We start from the raw sequence: 17,171 nt of genomic DNA on the forward strand, positions 1-17,171 counted from the left end.
TTCCTAACAGTTTGTTTCTACAGGGTCATGCAGGTTGATGGTAAGGCTTGACTTTGAGGATCAGCCAGGCTACTTCCTACTAGTTTTCTGGAACCCGGAGAACTGTTCGATTTGTGAGCTCCTGGGAAGTAGCTGTAATACCTGGGTGGTTGTAGGAAGTAGACGAGCTGACACCGGTCAGGTGCCGTTGTCGTCATTCTGCTCAGACGGTAGATGCTACAGACTCAGTAATGACGCGGATGTGTTGTGCATTTATCTCACCGCAAGCGTTGAAATGCCTCTGCCACCAGAAGTTCCAGAGAGAGAGGACAAGTCCTCCCTCCCTCCTTATGTGGGGTCCTGCTGTCATTGGCCCAGAAAGGGCCAGGGGATCTGAATGAGACCGGTTGTGCTGAAGCAGTCAGCCAGGGGAAGGTCGAGACGGAGCACCGGATGAGGCAGCGGACCCCAGATGCTGGTCCTCTGTTCCACCGGGCCACGTCCTTCCTTGGGGTATCAGGGAGGTGACGGGGTGAGGGCCACCACTGCTGGGACTCCATGCTTAAGTTTGGAGAACACAAAAATGTCACTGTCTAGAAGCTTCTAGAAGCTTCTGTTGTAGGTAGAAGGTGAAGTGAGAGGAGATCAGTGGCCTTCATTTTGTAGTAAGGCTGCACGCTGGGTTCCTTGGGTCATGTCAACCCTGGAAGCACGCGTGTGTGTGTGCGTGTGTGTGTGTGTGTGTAGCGTTTGGCTTCAGCTTACTGGTGAGCCCCTGGCATTGGGGGAGACTGGCCGAGCAGACTGCTCCCCTCCTCGGGTCTTGTTGGACGGAATAAGTGACCGGAAGGCTCTGCCGAGCAGATGTCTTCCTCACAGCCTCTTGTTGCTTGTGGAGTGCGGATCAGCTGACAGGGTCGTCTTTGGAGGGCACTTGGGCCATACCTTGTAAACTTCAAAACCAGCAGCTCCACGTCTAAGAACTTAGATTACTGAATAACACGAAAGTGCACAAAGACATGTATAAAAAAGTGCTCATTGCAGTTTTGCCAATAATGGGAGAAACAATTGAGGATTGGGACCCATCCAGTTGTACGGTGTCTCTAAAACAAAGAGGTAGATCCGTGTGCTGTCCCAAAAGCACGTTAGATACGTTAAGTACAAAACAAGTTACGAATTATATGTGTGGTGTTATCCCACTCATGTTAAAAAAATACTATGTTAACATATATAGCAAAATCTGCTTGGCGTTTCTCTCTGGAGGACGAGATCGTGACAAATTCTGTGTTATATATATTTATAAATTTATTTTTACTCTGGGCACATATTTCTTTTATAAGCCAAGAGAAAAATCACATCTCGAAGCCATCAGCCCCCTGCACTGCCGCGAGCTCTTGGTCAGGAGTCCGGGGCTCCGAGCCCCTTCCCTGTGCTGACTCAGTTTCCCTGTTGGCTGCTCCTCCAGCACTTGCTTACGGTGAGCTGCCAGGTTGTGCAGGAGCAGCTCTGTCGGGGGCCAAGGACTGTCCTGCCCGGCAGACGGCAGCGGGTAGGCCTCGGAGGGGGCCTAGCTTCTTGTGGGCTCTGCGCCGTGAGAGTCTGCCGGGGGGCTGATGTGCTGCCGCCGAGGCTCCAGGAGGCACGGAGGGGCGCACGCACACCCACGCCTGTCTGACCCCCGTGCCCCCTGCCTTGTCCAGTTCCAGTGCGACGGGCTCTCCGCCGCCGGAGTCGCTGCCGCAGCCGGGTTTGCAGAGGCCTGTCTCCAGCTTACAGAAGCCGACACAGTCGAGCAGCCAGGAGGTAGGTGCTGCGTGACCCGCTCCCAGAGGCAAGCCTGGCGGGGGGGCCGTGGGGCGGGAGCACGGACACTGTCATGGTTCCCGTGAGGGACTTGGATCTGCAGCTTTTGGAGAAAGACCCCAGACCTTGAATAGAGTACGGACACCTGATTTGCTTCCTGGTGATTTACCTTGAAGCGAGGTCACTGGGGTGAGCTACAGGCCAGATCAGGGTCCCCCGGTTGTGCTCCATAGGGACCGGTTAGGTCACAGGAAGGTTCGGGGGTCAGGTGAGTTGAAAACCAAAATTAAGTTCCTTAACTGTCAGACCTCTCGTCAGTGTCTCTAGTGTGCCCGTGTGTGCTGTGACTCTGGAAGACGTAGTGGACGGCATTCCCTGAGCCCATCTGTTCTAGGAAACCTGTCTCCCTGAACGTCTTCAAAAACTAGTGTCTCTAAGAACACGCTTCGGGAAATACTAACGTATGACCCTTTATTTGTTGATGCGTTTGAAGTGTTCTCCCCGGGGGTGCCTGGCTGGCTTAGTCAGTGGAGCATGCGACTCTTGATCTTGGGGTGGTGAGTTCAAGTCCCGTGTTGGGTATGGAGATTACTTAAAAAAATAAAATCTTAAAAATAGAAGTTAGGTAGGTAGATAGTAGGTAGGTAGGTGGTGTTTCCCTAAACAGAAAGTCGGGCTTTAATGAAGCAGGGGCTCATAATGTACTCAGTCCATCGGGGTCTGTCTGTGGGTTTCATGGATCAGCAGGAGGATACACTTAGCTGGTAGCTAGAAATCCAGATGAGACGTCTGCAGACCTTTTAGACGACCCCAGGACGTGTAGACAGATGCCTAGCATTCAACAGCTCTCTGGAAAACAGCCTGCACTACTGTATTTTCGTTTTGTATTGCTCCCTGGGCAACAGAAGGTCTGAGATGCCACCCCCAACCACTGGGGAGAGGGTATGGCTTTGCCGGAAGGGCACCCTCCCCCACCCAACGCTGAACTGTGCTTTTGAAATTAAAGGAAAAGGTAAAAGAAGTCCGTGTTCCTGCGAAGGTCCGTGTGTTTGGCTTGAATGCACTAGTGCCTGGCACCCGGTCCCAGAGCAGAGTTGGGTTTGGGTCTTTCTCCTGAAGTTGGAAGCTAAGAGACTGGGGGAGCCTTGGTTTTGCAGTCCTTGCTGTACGTCACACTTACCTTGGGAGCTGCTAGAAATGGGTCTGTGCACATCCCCCGGTACTGCAGAGTCTGGGTCGGGGCCTGGCGTGGTCCTAGCATCTGTTGAGAAGAGCTGCTGAGGGTCAGAGCCCCATCAGCCAGCATGCTGGTCACTCTGCCCAGGGCTCGCCTCTTCCCACCGGGTGGCAGTGAGAAGGGTCCCCCGGTGTTTCCCAGCCTCTAAAGCCTAGCCTCGGAGGCACAACAGCGCTTCCGCTCTTGTTACAGGCACGCCAGGAACTCTGACGGCAGCATTAATACCACTTCTTGGCCCTGGAGTCCTTCTCTTCCCGTTTGGTGCCTTTGGTGGGCGAGGGCAGGGGCACCAGGGCACTGGCTGCAGACCCCGAGTGGGAGGCTGTGGGATACGGGGGCCCGGTGCCCCTGTGCTGCCCGAGGGACTGGCCAGTCCCAGCAGCTCTGCCGTCCCAGGGCACTCAGGGCAACTCCCGATAGTGGATTGTGAGACCTAGCCAGCTCTGCACGAAATGCGAGAGCCGCCCGCCCTGAGTGTGGTGGTGCCGGTGGCAGGGCTGGACGGGAAGGGTACTTATGTGATGTGAGGTCTGACCCGGGAAATGCCGAGGTGTCACGCTGCACCAGCTTTGTTTCGTGCATTTTTACCTTCCGTTGGAGGGGGAAGGCTGCTAGGTTGAATGTTGTCAGGAAAAGGCAGGTGGGCTCGTTGGCTGGAGACTCGACGTGGCTTAGAACACAGGCTGAGCGGGGACGAGTCCTGGTCCTGCTTTCCTAATTGGGACTAGTCAGTCCTTTCTGAGCCTCAGTTGGGATACGACTAGAACCTTCCCAGGGTGTGGGAGGATTTGCTCAGGTGCGGTGTGCCTGGCATGACGCCTCGCCTGCAGTGAGCCTTCAGCACAGTTAGCTCCTCGGATCGCGTGCGAGCCAGGCGAGTCCAGATCAGCGAGGAGGAAGGCCTCAGTTGAGTAGTTGTGCCTTGTAGAAGGACAGTAATTACGGAAAGTGGGGGAGTGGCCCAGCCAGCGAAAGATCGGGCATGCCCGCTTGCCCATGCCGGTGCTCGTCTGTTAGCAGTGGCACACGGTTTTTGAGACACGGGCTAGAGTTGGGGTCTGGTCTTTATCTCTAGAGCAAGGCACAGTAGCTCTGTGTGGGCACAAGAGGCGACCTGACAGAATGTTCTGGAGTGCAGCCTGAAGGGGACGTGGGCTTGAGTCCTGGCTTTGCTGTGGGTCCAGCTGCGTGAGCCGGCCGTCCCCTCCATCCTGCCCCTCACCTGTGCTGCGGGCCCCGCAGCTCCTGACGCTCAGGGAAGCTGGGCGGAGAGCAGGCCGATGGGGCCGGCTCCATTCTCGTGTCCTTCCTTCTTTCAGAACACAAATTCAGTGCCAGGTGGACCAAAGTCATGGGCACAGCTGAATGGAAAGCCAGCAGGACACGAAGGTGGTAAGTGTGGGCGGGTGGTGTTGGGCTGGGTGTGGGGGAGGGACGAGTACCTTTTCTGGACTGGTCTTGGCAGCCCTTGGCCTAAAGCTTTGTGGAATCTCTCACCTGAGCTAGCTGCTCTGTGGAGCCTTTCCCTCTGCCCCAGTGGTGGGAGCGCTGACTCCGCAAAGCTTGTCGGCTCTTCAGTTTAGTGAATGTTACTAGTAAAGACGTTTCTCCTGAGGTGTGTGGGGAGGCTGGACGCCGGCCCTGCTGCTGACTTGGCTGTGCTGCCGGTGGAGTGGAGACCTGCTCTGCCAGTGCGCGTCTGCTCCCTCTCTCCCGGGCCTGCGAGGAGGGGGTGTTCGGTGGTGCGGCATGAGCTTCGGGCCTGGGTTTATAAATACGCCGGCCCTGGGAATTGAGCTGCTCACTCTTTGGACGGTGGCACCGGAGCATTCGTGGCTTACAGGGTACTTGTTCCCGTTTGTGTCGTGTCCGATCTGGGAAGCACTGGGAAGCCACGGTGGCTCCGCCGAGGGAGACGGGGGAGGGGAGCAGAAGGATGAGGTGCTCAGTGCTCAGTGACTCCTGAGCAGCTCACCAGAGGGCTTCCCAGGCAGGCCTGAGCGCACTCGAGCAGAGAGGCCAACCAGACTCCCCACCACCAGCGGCAGGAACTCTCCGAGAACGTGGCCCCAGGCTTAGCGGATGCTTTTGAGAGAAGCCAAAAATCCAGATTTTGCTACACGAGTCCCCCTGATTTGTCACTGTTAGCTCAAGTATTTCTAGCACCCTGTGCAGACCAGACAGCACGATGCCTTCGCGCTGCCGGGAGAGGGCTGCTGGTGGGGGTGGGAGTCCGTGATCGCTCCTCCTTCTGCAAAGAGCACTGGCTGCGTTGTGCGCCCTTTGCCCCCCTGGGCCTTCTGTGCCCGACAGCCGAGGCTTTGCCAGCGACCTTCTGTAGCTTGTGTAGAAAAACAGCGAACGTCCTGCCTGCCCCGAGCCCTCCCCCGCTTGCCCGGCGCACGTGCCCCTTCTGGGTGGGAATCACTGCGTGGCTGGAGGCCGGGTGCTCAGTCTCTGGTGGAGAATGACGCATCCGTCAGCAGCGTGCCAAGTGCTGTCAGGCTCCAGCTCCTCCAGAGCAGCTCAGGGCAGGGGAGCTTGGCCTGCATCTGCCCGTCTGAAGGGGAGCTTTCCGGACTCTCTGGGCTCCGGGCTGACAGGGGGGTGGGGTGGGGGGCTGCGACAAGCATCGCAGTGCCCTACGGTTAGGTCTTTAAAGAGGCTTTATAAAGAGCACTCACTAGTTGTTTTCATGGTGTTCTTTGCTTTCTAAAGCCTTTATTCTGTAAGGCTAGAACTTGTTTTGAAGTAAATCAAATATATTCATTTGTATTTAAAAAGAACCACGGGGGCACCTGGGTGGCTCAGTCGGTGGAGTGCCTGCCTTCGGCTCAGGTCCTGATCCCGGGGTCCTGGGGTCAAGGCCCCGTAGGACCCCCTCATCAGTGGGGAGCCTGCTTCTTCCTCTCCCTCTGCCTGCTGCTCCCCCTGCTTGTGTGCACGCTCTCTGTCAAATAAAATCTTAAAAAAATAAAAAAACAACCTACAGAGGTTGAAAAAATCCTAGTGTAAGTTGGCAGAACCCCTGTGGAGGGCAGCTTGGCCCTGCCCATCCACATACAACACACAGCCTTTGACCCAGCAGTTCTGCTGTGTGGAAAGCCCCCTAGAGTGAAACCTGCCCGTGTGAGAAATGACAGATACAGGATACTCCTTGCAACATCGTAATAGCAAAAGATTGGAAATAATCACTTGAAATGTCCATCAGATTTTGGTGCTTTGGTGCTTTTAATGAAATACTACTTGCCTATAAGAAAAAAAGCATTTTTACGTGGATCTGGCAAGATCCCTAGGATGTGTGATACATGCTTAAATGAAAAACCGTGCAGAGCAGTACGTACAGTGTGTTACTGCTATTCCAGAAAAGAAGATTGAGCTGAGGGAAAATAAGCTTCTAAAACGTGGACACGTATTAGAGCAGAGTCTCCGGAAGGGAGCATCCAAGCAAGGGAGGGAATGGGACTGGAAGCCCGTTTTCTGGGGGCGTCGGAAGGGGGGGGGGGACGTGGGGGGCGTGATGTCCATTTGTACCTTTCTACGGCTTCTTACTTTTGAACCTTGTGATTCTGTTTCCTATAAAAAATAAGATGTGATTAAGAAAATAATTCCAAAACATGACAAAATCCTCTGTGAATGTCCGATTGCTCTTCTTGGAGGCAGCAGAACCCAGGCGCCCAGGAGGAGGGACAGATGCGTCCTGGGCCCAGGCGGGGGCTGGGGTGCTGCGGTCACAGGCCGGTGGTGCCGTCGGGGCTGTGGGCACTTGGCAGTGTGGCCCACAGACCTGTTCTGGCTCTGCACTTCGGAAGGGCTCTTCCTGACTCGATAGATCTCTCCGTGTGGAAGGGGGTCGTTGGGCCTGTTTCTCCTGCATCAGCCCCGGGGGGCCTGACTGGTGCAGGTGGACGCCAGAGGCTTGCGGCTCATAGTTCGTGGGCTCCGGTGCGGCGGTGGCACCGCCACTGATGGCTCCACCCAGGACCTTAGAAGCGCCTGATGTTCCCGCCTCAGATTCTCACGCAGGGGACACGTGGCACGGGATTGGAGGTGAACCCCCTGAGCAGTGCCCCTTAAGGAATGCTGCTGCTTTGGTTTGAGGCTTTGAGTTCTTCCTGTTATCTGTCTTATCCTTGGAGGCTAAGTTTAATTCACGCGTAGAGTAAGACCTTCGTGACTGCTGAGGCAGAAAAAAGGACCGAGTGTTTGTTTTTAAGCTTCAGATCCGTATTTTTAAAGCACGACTTTCATATTTCATCCTTGCCAATGGTTTTTTAATGTGCCCGAGTGACTCTGAGTCGACGTCCCCCTTCACAGAGCAGCAGAGCCCCTTTGTGACACGTGGAGATTGTCTCTCAGGTTAGACATCAGCGAAGAATGTGTCGGGTTGTCACCCTGGCAGGTTTATTTGACCCTGGACCTTTTCACTGAGTGGGGTGGTGAATGAATCGCTGCCTTGCGCGTCTGCACTAGTCCCAGCTGCACGTTTCTGGCCAAGTCCTCCGTAGTTCACCGGTCCGTGGCTCAGTGGTGCTGAGAATACCTGGGGGGGATGTTTGACTTTGNGGAGCAGGGCATAGCACAGTTGGACGTTGTGTCGTGTGCTGTAACTGTTAAGTTTATATGCTGCTGGGCATTTGGTCCAGATAAAAGCATCAGATCCCACTCTGGACCCTAAAATGCGCCATTTCCTATTAGCCCTTCTTCTAAAAGATGATTGCAGGCTCCTGGTGCTGAGTGCTGGGGGGGCTCCCCTAACGTTCAAGAAGAGTTTCCTCTCCGAGGCGCCTGTAGCATTGGGGAGCGGATGGGAGAGCAGAGGAAGGAAGAGATCCCAGGATTGTGGGAGTGAAATGTTTATGGCTCACGTGGGTGAATCTGGGGTGGAGGCCTTGGGGAGGCGGGGGGTGTGTGTGTGGGGGTGCCTTCTGTTGGCTTTACGTCCACACAAAGCAGTTGACCTCCTTCGGCTGATTTCCCTGAAGACTCTACTGCCCTTTTCTAGGAGTGGGGAAGGGTCTGGGCTGGAGCGGCGGTGCCGTGCTCTCCCCTGCCCTGTGTCAGCCCCTGCAGGCTGGCCATCCGCGTCCGACTCTGCCTGTTCCGCAGGGAGCGCCCGGCGCCCGAGCAGACGGCACAGGTAGCAGGAGCCTGCTCCAGGCGCCGTGGCTTCTGACCCGCGGGGCTGCTGAGGCCCACAGCCCTTGGTGCCCCTCTCAGTGCCCCTCACCGAGTCCTCTGCTTTTCTCGGCAGGTTTAAGGGGCTCAAGCCGACTGTTATCCTTCTCTCCCGAGGAGTTTCCGACGCTGAAAGCAGCTGGAGGGCAGGACAAGGCTGGCAAGGAAAGGGGCGTCTTCGATCTGTCGTATGGGCCAGGACCAAGCCTCCGCCCTCAGAGTAAGTGCACTGCGGTCTCCGACTGGGCACGTGTGGGAGCAGCGGACTGCCCTCCTCTTTCTGCCTTCCTGCCTCTTAGAAGCACGAGTGCTCTCAGCGAGCTGGTGCTCCCGGGCCCCAGGCTCTGCCCGGAAAGCGTGCTTTCTGACCCTGTACCTGTCCCCTGCCTCTGTGGGACTTCTCCCCAGGCTGGTCTGCAGGTCACTCCTCCTTTCTTGTCTTTCGGGGTGAGCTGGGCCCATCTGCTTCCCCCACTGTCACCGCATTCGTTCTGCTGTGCTCGGGTGCTCGCGGCAAAGACAGACCCGGGGCCCGTCCACTTCGTCCCCGATTCTGGAGCCTGTTTTCTAAGCCAGTGGTGCCTAACCCTAGTCAAATCCTAGCCCTCGGCCGTCCCCAGCCAAATCGGAATCTCTGAGTTTTAGCATGCTCCCCTGGGGATTATGTGCTGCTGGCCTAGAACTCGTCTCCCTCATCTGGGGTCTGGCCAAGGAGTGACAGGATTATATAGCAGTGCTTAACGGCCTTGAGTGGTTAGAGATGAAGATTTTGTTTGGGAATGAGATTTTCCATCTGTTCTGACCAGGGATTGTGAAATAGTTCTTGTCTTTTTGTTTGTTTGTTTGGGGGTGGGTGGGGAAAGGGAAGCCTTGATTAGGTCTCGAAACATGAGGGACTTCTGTCCACTTGTCGTAATTAATCCGTAAGGTTTCTCAGTGTCAGAACTGATAACCTGTAAATGAAACGATCTCGAGGTGACTCAGTGGCGCATACTACCTTCCAGTGGCCTATGCTGGGTGATGTTGTCTGCTCCAAGTAATGCAACCAGATTCCTCAAACCAAGCATCGTAGCTTTCTGGGATTAAAATCAGCTGCTTCATAGGACTACAGAAATTTAGAACCAGAAGAAGCTTCTGGGCTCAGTTCTATCTCTTCATTTGAGAAGATGAAGCCGGTGTGTGGCCAGAGTGGTGACCGTAGCACTCGCCCAAGATTGCAGTCAGGGTGGTTGAATGGCTGGGAGCCGACCCTGGTTTTGTGGCTCCTGTGCTGTGTCTCTTTCTCTTAGCGGTCACGTACTCAGGGACTCATGCTTCAACTCCTAACCAAACATTGACCGAGAAGGGGCGGGCTCATCTGATTTCTCGTTGACCTCTAATCCCCCCAGATCGTGTTAAACTTGACAGTGGGAAACATCATCTTGAAAAGGTAGATAGGTTGGCAGGTTTTAGTCTGTGACCCGCAGGAGAACCCCCTGAGCTGGGGCAGGAACAAGTGGGGGTGAAGGCCTGGTGGGTAGGGCCACAGACCCAGACCCTTCCGCACTCCGACTTAGAGGGAGGGGGGCTCTGCTTTACCTCATGAACTGCAGACCAGAGCGGTCCCTGCGAAACAGAGTTGCAACACGTCAGGACTTAAACACCAGTTTTCAAGGTTTTATTTCTAAGTCATCTCTGCCCCCAACACGGGGCTCAGACTCACAGCCCCCAGATCAGGAGTCATATGCTCTACCGACTGAGCCGGCCGGACCCCCTGGGACTTACTCCGGTTTTGATGTAAAGCCCAGCACCCAGCCTGGTGCTGATCCTGATGGGTCAGTGTTTGTGCGAGAAGTTAACCCTGGGCTGTTTTCATCGAGGCTGTCCTGATTTCTTCATGTTAGTTCTGTGGGTACGTGTGGTTTCTGTTAATTAACGAAGACCATGTCTTGTTTACACTCGCCTTCTCTGTGAGCGGACCTTGTTTTGTATCTCTCTTACACCAGACTTCCCACAGCAAGTTCCTACTCAGGGGCCAGGTCTGCCCTCCACCTTCCCCGACAGATTCGACCATTTGACTCGACTCTTCACTCTTGGGTTTTTGTTTTTGTTTTTGGTGAATGAGGGGGTCCCTTGACCTTCAGAACCTCACACAATCCCTCCTCCCCCCTCCTCTTTCCTCTCCCCTTTTGCCCCCTTTCAATTTCCAGATGTGACAAGCTGGAGGGAGGGCGGTGGGCGAAACATAATTTCTGCCACGTCTCTGAGCGCCTCCCCAACTGAGCTGGGCAGCAGGAACTCGAGTGCGGGAGACGGAGCCCCCTCCTCGGCATGTACCAGCGATTCTAAGGACCCCTCTCTCCGCCCGGCTCAGCCTGTCCGCAAAGGGGCTTCACAGTTCATGGGAAATGTATACCACCCACCTACATACCATGACATGCTTCCTGCTTTTGTAAGTTCTCAGAGTATGCGTTTTTTTTTTCCCATGAAGTTGGATTGCTCGTGTCCAGCAGAACTTCCTCTAAGTGGTTGAATGTCCACCTCGGTTCTCCTCCCAGTGTCTTTGCCCTGATATGCCCTACCTTGGAAGTTTCCATTACTTCTGCATTTTTCTCTCCCCCTTTTCAAATCTTAAGGGTCTTCGGCTTCTTTCCCTGGTGATGTGGATATTATTTTAGCCTTGGTTCTTTAGAAAAAGGAGAGGCAGGCATTGCCTACGACACCCCAAGTCCCCAGGTGTACTTCCTGACAGCAGGAAAGAGTTAGGGGAGACGGGGGTAGGATTAACTGGGCAGTTCCAAGACTTGCGTGTCTCTTCTTCCCAGTTTCCATTTTCCAAAACAAATTCTGACGCAAGCAGAACTTAGCACGTGAGCCATTACCAGAAAATCCTATTCGTTGATGTTATGTTTCAGATGTGTTCACCACAGTCATCAGAGAACCAGGGTACAGTGGAACGAGGATCTTTTCCCCTTCCCCAGCTCCGTCTTGAACCCCGTGTTCCTTTTAGACAGTTCCAGATGAATGACCAAGATGGGTAAGGCTCCTGTATTATAGTCACATATGTAGCGCGGGCCCCCTGCTTGGGCGCGTTGGACAAGAGCGTGGGCCGCCATACGGAGGTGCTTTGTCTTCTGGACACCACGGCGGACCGGAAAAGCCACTCCGAGCTGCAGGGTGTGTGGGGCGGCTGGGATCTGGAGCTGGACGGGGTTGGGTTAGGATTGTACGTTTCTGACAGAGTTGAAGCTTTGGCACGTTTTTGGGGTGCTGACCTGGGCGTTGTGCTGAGTATAGAAAACTGCAGAACGAGGCAGAACTTCTCTCTGGGATATGTTTGTTCGTTATAGGTTTCTTTTAAAAGGAGATGATTTAAATATTAAATGCAGCCATGAACCTTTGCAATGTAGGACTTATTTTGGGGAGAAGTATTGGGTTTTGCTTCCATCTGTATACTTGACGTGAGGCCAGATCTTTGCTCTTCTCGCCCTCGTCAGAAAAGAAAGCAGGCTGGGAACGACTCGCCCCATCCGCCCGCTGAGGCAGCTGGTGGGCCGGGCGCCGCGGCCCACGATCATCAACGCTGAAAACCTGAAGGGCCTGGATGACCTGGACGCCGACGCTGACGACGGCTGGGCAGGTGGGTTGTGGGGCTTTCAGGGCCAGAGTCGCTGGCCGGGCAGCGAAGTAGGTGGTGTCCCCGCGGGCCGGAGCGGGGCTGTGGGGCGGGCGGCAGCTGCAGGGCCCTCCTGGGTGCTCGCCAGCCGTGGCTGCCTCACCGAGCCGTGGCTTCCGGGGGTCTTCCTCTTGCTCTTAGATGCAGGGGAGGTTTTGTTAACGTTCTAAAACGACTTTTTAGAATGGAAAAGTTAGAACTGTAAATGGGGCAGCGAACCCCCAGCTTCCCGTCACCTAGCTTCAACGAGTACCACGCCCTGTCCGCCAGCCCGATTGTTTTTCTTAAAATTCTTTTTGTTTGCTTTCAAGTAAATTTTAATTACACTGAAGGTGCTCATTTCACTGTGCAGTTTTGACAGAGGGATACATGTGTGTAGCACACCTCCCATTGAGAGGACTTTCCAGAACTTTCCCCCGCCAGCCAGCCAGCCAGCCTTCCTCCCCCAGTGCCGCCCAGGGCCTCCCCTCTTCTGAGGGAGGTTCCGTTATGAATCATATTTTCATTTGTCTTCGGTAAATACCCAGGAATGGAATCGTCAGGTCAAAGGGAAGATGTGCGGTTGGGCCTGTGAGACCCACCTACACCTTTCTCCGTGGTGGCCGTGCCAGGTTGCGTTCCTGGCAGCAGGGTTTGAGAACTGGGTTTCTCAGCGCCCTCACAACACTTCCACGTGATTAGTCTTTTTAATTTTAGCCATTCTAGTGGGTGTGTAGTGGTGTCTCATTGTGCTTTTCATTTGCATTTTGCTGATGACTAATGATGATGAACAAGTTTTCATGTGTTATTTGGCTACTGGTGTATTTTATTTATTTTTTCTTTCTGAGTGGTAGGGTACAAGTCATGGATGCAAGTCCTTTGCAACTTAATGTTTTACAAATATTTTTTCCCATTGTTTGCCTTCTTTGTCTTTTTTTTTTTTTTTTCAAGATTTATTTATTCATCTGAGAGAGGGTGAGAGGGAGAGAGAGCACGAGCATAGAGTCGGGGAAAGGGCAGAGGGCAAGAGAGATTAATCTGAGAATCTCAAGCAGACTCCACGCTGAGGGCAGAGCCCGACATGGGGCTCGATCCCAGGACGCGTGAGAGCATGACCTGAGCCGAAACCAAGAGTTGGACACTTAACCGACAGCCACCTGGGCCCCTCTTGTCTGTTCATTTTTTTAGCACTGGGTTTTGATGAGCTGAAGTTTTTTTTTATTTTGATGAAGCTGAATGTATTCATTGTGTTTTTTATAGTTATTTCTTTTGCGTCCTGTCTAAAAATCTTTGTCTCCCCCTGACAGCAAAGATACTCCCTTATTTTCTACAGTTTCAACTCTTGTTTTTGGGTCCGTGGTCTGTGTTGAATGAATTTTTGTGCGTAAGCTAGGAGTTGGCCCATTTTAATCCGTAAGGATCTCTAGTGGTTCTGCACCATTTGTTAGGACTTCCCTCTCCCTACTGAATTTTGCTTTGGCACCTTTGCCAAAAATGAATTGACCAGGTAAGTGTGGGTCTGTTTCTGGACGCTGTTTGTTCCCTTGATGTATTTATTCATCCTCAGGGCAACACCACACTGTCGCTTCATAGTGAGTCTTAAATGCAGGTCGCGTAAGTTTTCCAGCCTTGTTCCTTTTCAAGATCGACTATTTTTTCAAGATTTTTCTACTATAAGGTCTTTCCATTCCCATATGAACTTAGAATCGGCCTGTCAGTATTTACAAAAAGCCCGCAGGCATTTTGGTTAGAACTGTGTTGGATGTATTTCTGGATAAAATGATACTTTAGTTTTGAATCTTCCCCCTGGGAACTTGGTGAATCTGATTTTTCTCAGCTGTGTTTCACCGTTTTCAGTGTGGAGGTCTTGAATATCTTTTGTTAAGTTTATTCCGAAGTGGTTTATATTTTTTGGTGCTGCTGTAAATGGCATTGATTTTTTTTTAATGTAATTTCATTTTCATATTTTGTGTTGTATAAACAGTTGATTTTTGTGTATGGACCTGTACCAGGCACTTTGCTGAATTTCACTGATTAGTTTTGCTGGTTTTTGTTGATTTCTTAGAATTTTCTACATAAACCATCACGTTGCCTATAAAGAGGGAGACTTTTGTGTCTTCTTTTCAGACAATATGCCCTTTATTTCTTTTTCTTGTCTAAATGCAGTGTGGTACTTCCAGTACAGTGCTTTGTTCAAGCTCTTTGTTCCTTATCTTGGGGAGAAAGTGTTTAGTGTTTCACCGTTAAATCAGATGTCAGCTATAGGGTTTTGGGTGTTCTGTATCAGATGGAGGGATTTCCTTCTATTTCTAGTTTGCTGAGTGTTTTGTTTTTTAAATCATGAATTGGTATTGAATTTTGTTAAATAACTTTTTCTTTGTCTGTGATCATAAGATTTTTCTCCTTTATTTTGGTGATTTGGAGGACTGCATTAATTGGTTGATATTTATTTATTTATTTATTTATTTATTTATTTATTTATTTATTTATTTTTAGTGCTAAGCCAACCTTGCATTCCCAGAATAAGCTCTACCTTTTTTTTTTTTTTTTTTTTTTTTTTTTAAAGACTTTATTTATTTATTCGACAGAGATAGAGACAGCCAGCGAGAGAGGGAACACAAGCAGGGGGAGTGGGAGAGGAAGAAGCAGGCTCATAGCGAGGAGCCTGATGTGGGGCTCGATCCCAGAACGCCAGGATCACGCCCTGAGCCGAAGGCAGACGCTTAACCGCTGTGCCACCCAGGCGCCCCTCTACCTTTTTGTATGCCTAGATTCAGTGCGCTGATGCTTTATTAAGGTTCTTGGTGTCTGTATCCGTGGCAGATACTGGTCTCTGATTTTCTTTTCTTTTAATGTCTTTGTTGGGTTTTGATCCTGGGTTATGCTGGACTCCTAAGAGGAGTGGGAAAATGTTCCTTCTTTACTTTTGGAAAGAGTTTCTGTAAGTTCGATATTATTTCTCTCATAAACGGTTGATAAAATTCACCAGTGAAATGATTTGACCCTGGAGTTTTCTTTGTGGTGACATATTTGATAATAAATTTAGTTTCTTTGATTAATTACAGGGCTACTCAGATTTCCTTTGTTGTTTTTGTCAGTACTTAATAAGTTGTGTTTTTCAAGGGATTAGTTCATTTCTGTTGAGTTGAATTTATTGGTGTAAAGTTGTTGATCTCATTCCTTTTCCTTTTGATTCCTTAGGCTCTGTGGTGACAGTCCCTCTTTCATTCCCAGTAATTGGGTAATTTGTATTTTTCCTCTTTTTCTTATTCACTTCTGCCAAGGAGTTATTCTTTTTTATTAATCTTTCTCTCTTAAGAGGCAGTTTTGGGCTTTAATTTTCTCCATTGTTGGATTGTTTTCTATTTTATTTATCTGTTCATTTTAATTATTAGGGCTTTCAGGATTTCTGATTTAATTTCATTATAGTCTGAGAGCAGACACTGTATGATTTCAGTTCTTTTCAGCGTACTGAGACGTACTTTATGACCAGGATATCATCTGTCTTGGTGACAATTTCAAGTGCATTTGAAAAGAATGTGTATACAGTTGTTGAGCGTGTATAAATACCAGTTTAGTCACTGTCGAAGTGGTTGATAGAGTCCTTTGGCTGTTACATACTTATATTTTTGTCTGATTCTCTCAGTTACCGAATGAGATGTGAAATTCTCCACTGTGAGTGCGGGTTTATTTATTTCTCCCTTTAATTCTGTCAGGTTTCTGCTTCAGTGGTTCCGAAGCTGTTATCAGGCATATGCACGTTTGTAATGTTTATGACTGATCTCTTGAGCCTTTGTATTGTTTTCAGATGTCCTTTATCACTAGAAATGCTTCTTGTCTTGGGGGGGTCTCTTCTGTCCTATGTTAGATCATTGCTCTGATGTTAACTGTTTTCACAGCGTGTCTTTTTTTCTTTAATCTCTTTCCTCTCAACCGTTCGTGTTTGTATTGAAACTCAGGATCTGGACAGCATATAGTTAACACTTGCTTTTTCATCACATCTGCTTTGTAATTGTATTGGACTTTTCGTTTCCTTTTTTAAAAGCTATAGTTCACATAACAAATTTCACATACCATTAAATCTGTCCTTCCGAAGTCCACAGTTCAGTGGGTTTAGTACATTCACACGCTTGTGCAGCCCTTTCCACTGTCCGGTTCCAGAACATTTCCATCACCCACAAAACCAGCACACTGTACCATTAGAAGCCACTCCCAGTTACCCCCACCCCCGCACAAAGCCTCTGGCAACCACTGATTTACTTTCTGTCTCTGTGGTTTTGCCTATTCTGGACATTTCATATAAATGGAAGCACACCGTATAGTGTGTGGCCTTTGCTGTCTGGCTTCTCTCACTGAGCATGTTTTCAAGATTCATCTTGTTGAGATGTGTGTCCGTATTCATTTTTATGGCCAAAATACTATTTCCCTGTTTGGATCTCCCACGTTTTGTATGCCCACTTGTCAGTTGGTGGGCACTTACTGCCCCCTGAGCCCCTCGGGCCGGGGAGTGCCCTGGGGCCCAGCAGCAGCTCACAGATCCCCCTGGCCAAGCCTCTGTGTTGCCAGGTTGGACTCCCGTCTAGTTTTGCCTGCTTTTTTGTTCACTCTTCCGTACCTTCTAATATGTTTGTAAAATATTTTGTCCCGATTCAAGAACTGTTATCTGGAAAGGTTAATCTGACCGGGCTGCCTTGCCATCACCCGAAGCCGGAGCTGTCCCTCACTTTATCTGCGGTATTTGTCGTGGTGGCGCTTGGCCGGGTTGCCCTTGTCCTCCGTTGCGCCAGTATGAGCCCTGACTGGAGGAAAGCCCCAGCGTGGCGCTCTTAGCACTGCTGAGACTTGGCTTCTCTTGGTCTCCCTGGCCCTCCTCCTGTTGTAGGCCTTCATGAGGAAGTGGACTACTCCGAGAAACTGAAGTTCAGTGATGATGAAGAGGAGGAAGAAGTTGGGAAGGATGGCAGGCCGAAGTGGTAAGGATTCCCCCATCACTGCTCCTAGCGCCGCTCCTTGGGGCTTGACCACAACGGATGCACACGTGTCCCTGCTGATCGCTGCGGCCGTGAGCTGGTCCCCGTGCCAAGTGCATTTCCCGGTCACGGGCAGATATGGTTTCCCTTCTGCGGATGGGACGGCTGTGTGGGGCGGGAGCCAGGGTGTGCATCCCGGCACGGCTGGCTGGCTGAGTCCTAGTGGTCTTAACCGCTGTGCCAGTGTTACCCCGAGTGTGTGTGTGCACCGCTTGCTGCACAGATCGCTTGTGGATATGGTGCCCAGAAGGAGTTCTCTGGGGGCGCCTGGGTAGCGCAGTCGTTAAGCGTCTGCCTTCGGCTCAGGGTG

General features: G+C 51.4%; 1 protein-coding gene across 1 annotated transcript in view; it reads left to right on the forward strand.

The window, feature by feature from the left end:
- PRRC2B (proline rich coiled-coil 2B) overlaps positions 1-17,171 on the forward strand; it is an 84,464-nt gene that overhangs the window by 30,246 nt on the left and 37,047 nt on the right. The window contains exons 4-10 of the mRNA XM_040632091.1: positions 1,680-1,782; positions 4,339-4,411; positions 8,274-8,417; positions 10,387-10,628; positions 11,092-11,213; positions 11,674-11,816; positions 16,714-16,804. Coding sequence (XP_040488025.1) covers positions 1,680-1,782; positions 4,339-4,411; positions 8,274-8,417; positions 10,387-10,628; positions 11,092-11,213; positions 11,674-11,816; positions 16,714-16,804 — 918 coding nt within the window. The remainder of the gene's footprint in view (positions 1-1,679; positions 1,783-4,338; positions 4,412-8,273; positions 8,418-10,386; positions 10,629-11,091; positions 11,214-11,673; positions 11,817-16,713; positions 16,805-17,171) is intronic.

Source organism: Ursus maritimus, unplaced genomic scaffold (genome assembly GCF_017311325.1).
Source record: "Ursus maritimus isolate PB19 unplaced genomic scaffold, ASM1731132v1 scaffold_17, whole genome shotgun sequence".
In the NCBI taxonomy this organism is placed as follows: Eukaryota; Metazoa; Chordata; class Mammalia; order Carnivora; family Ursidae; genus Ursus; species Ursus maritimus.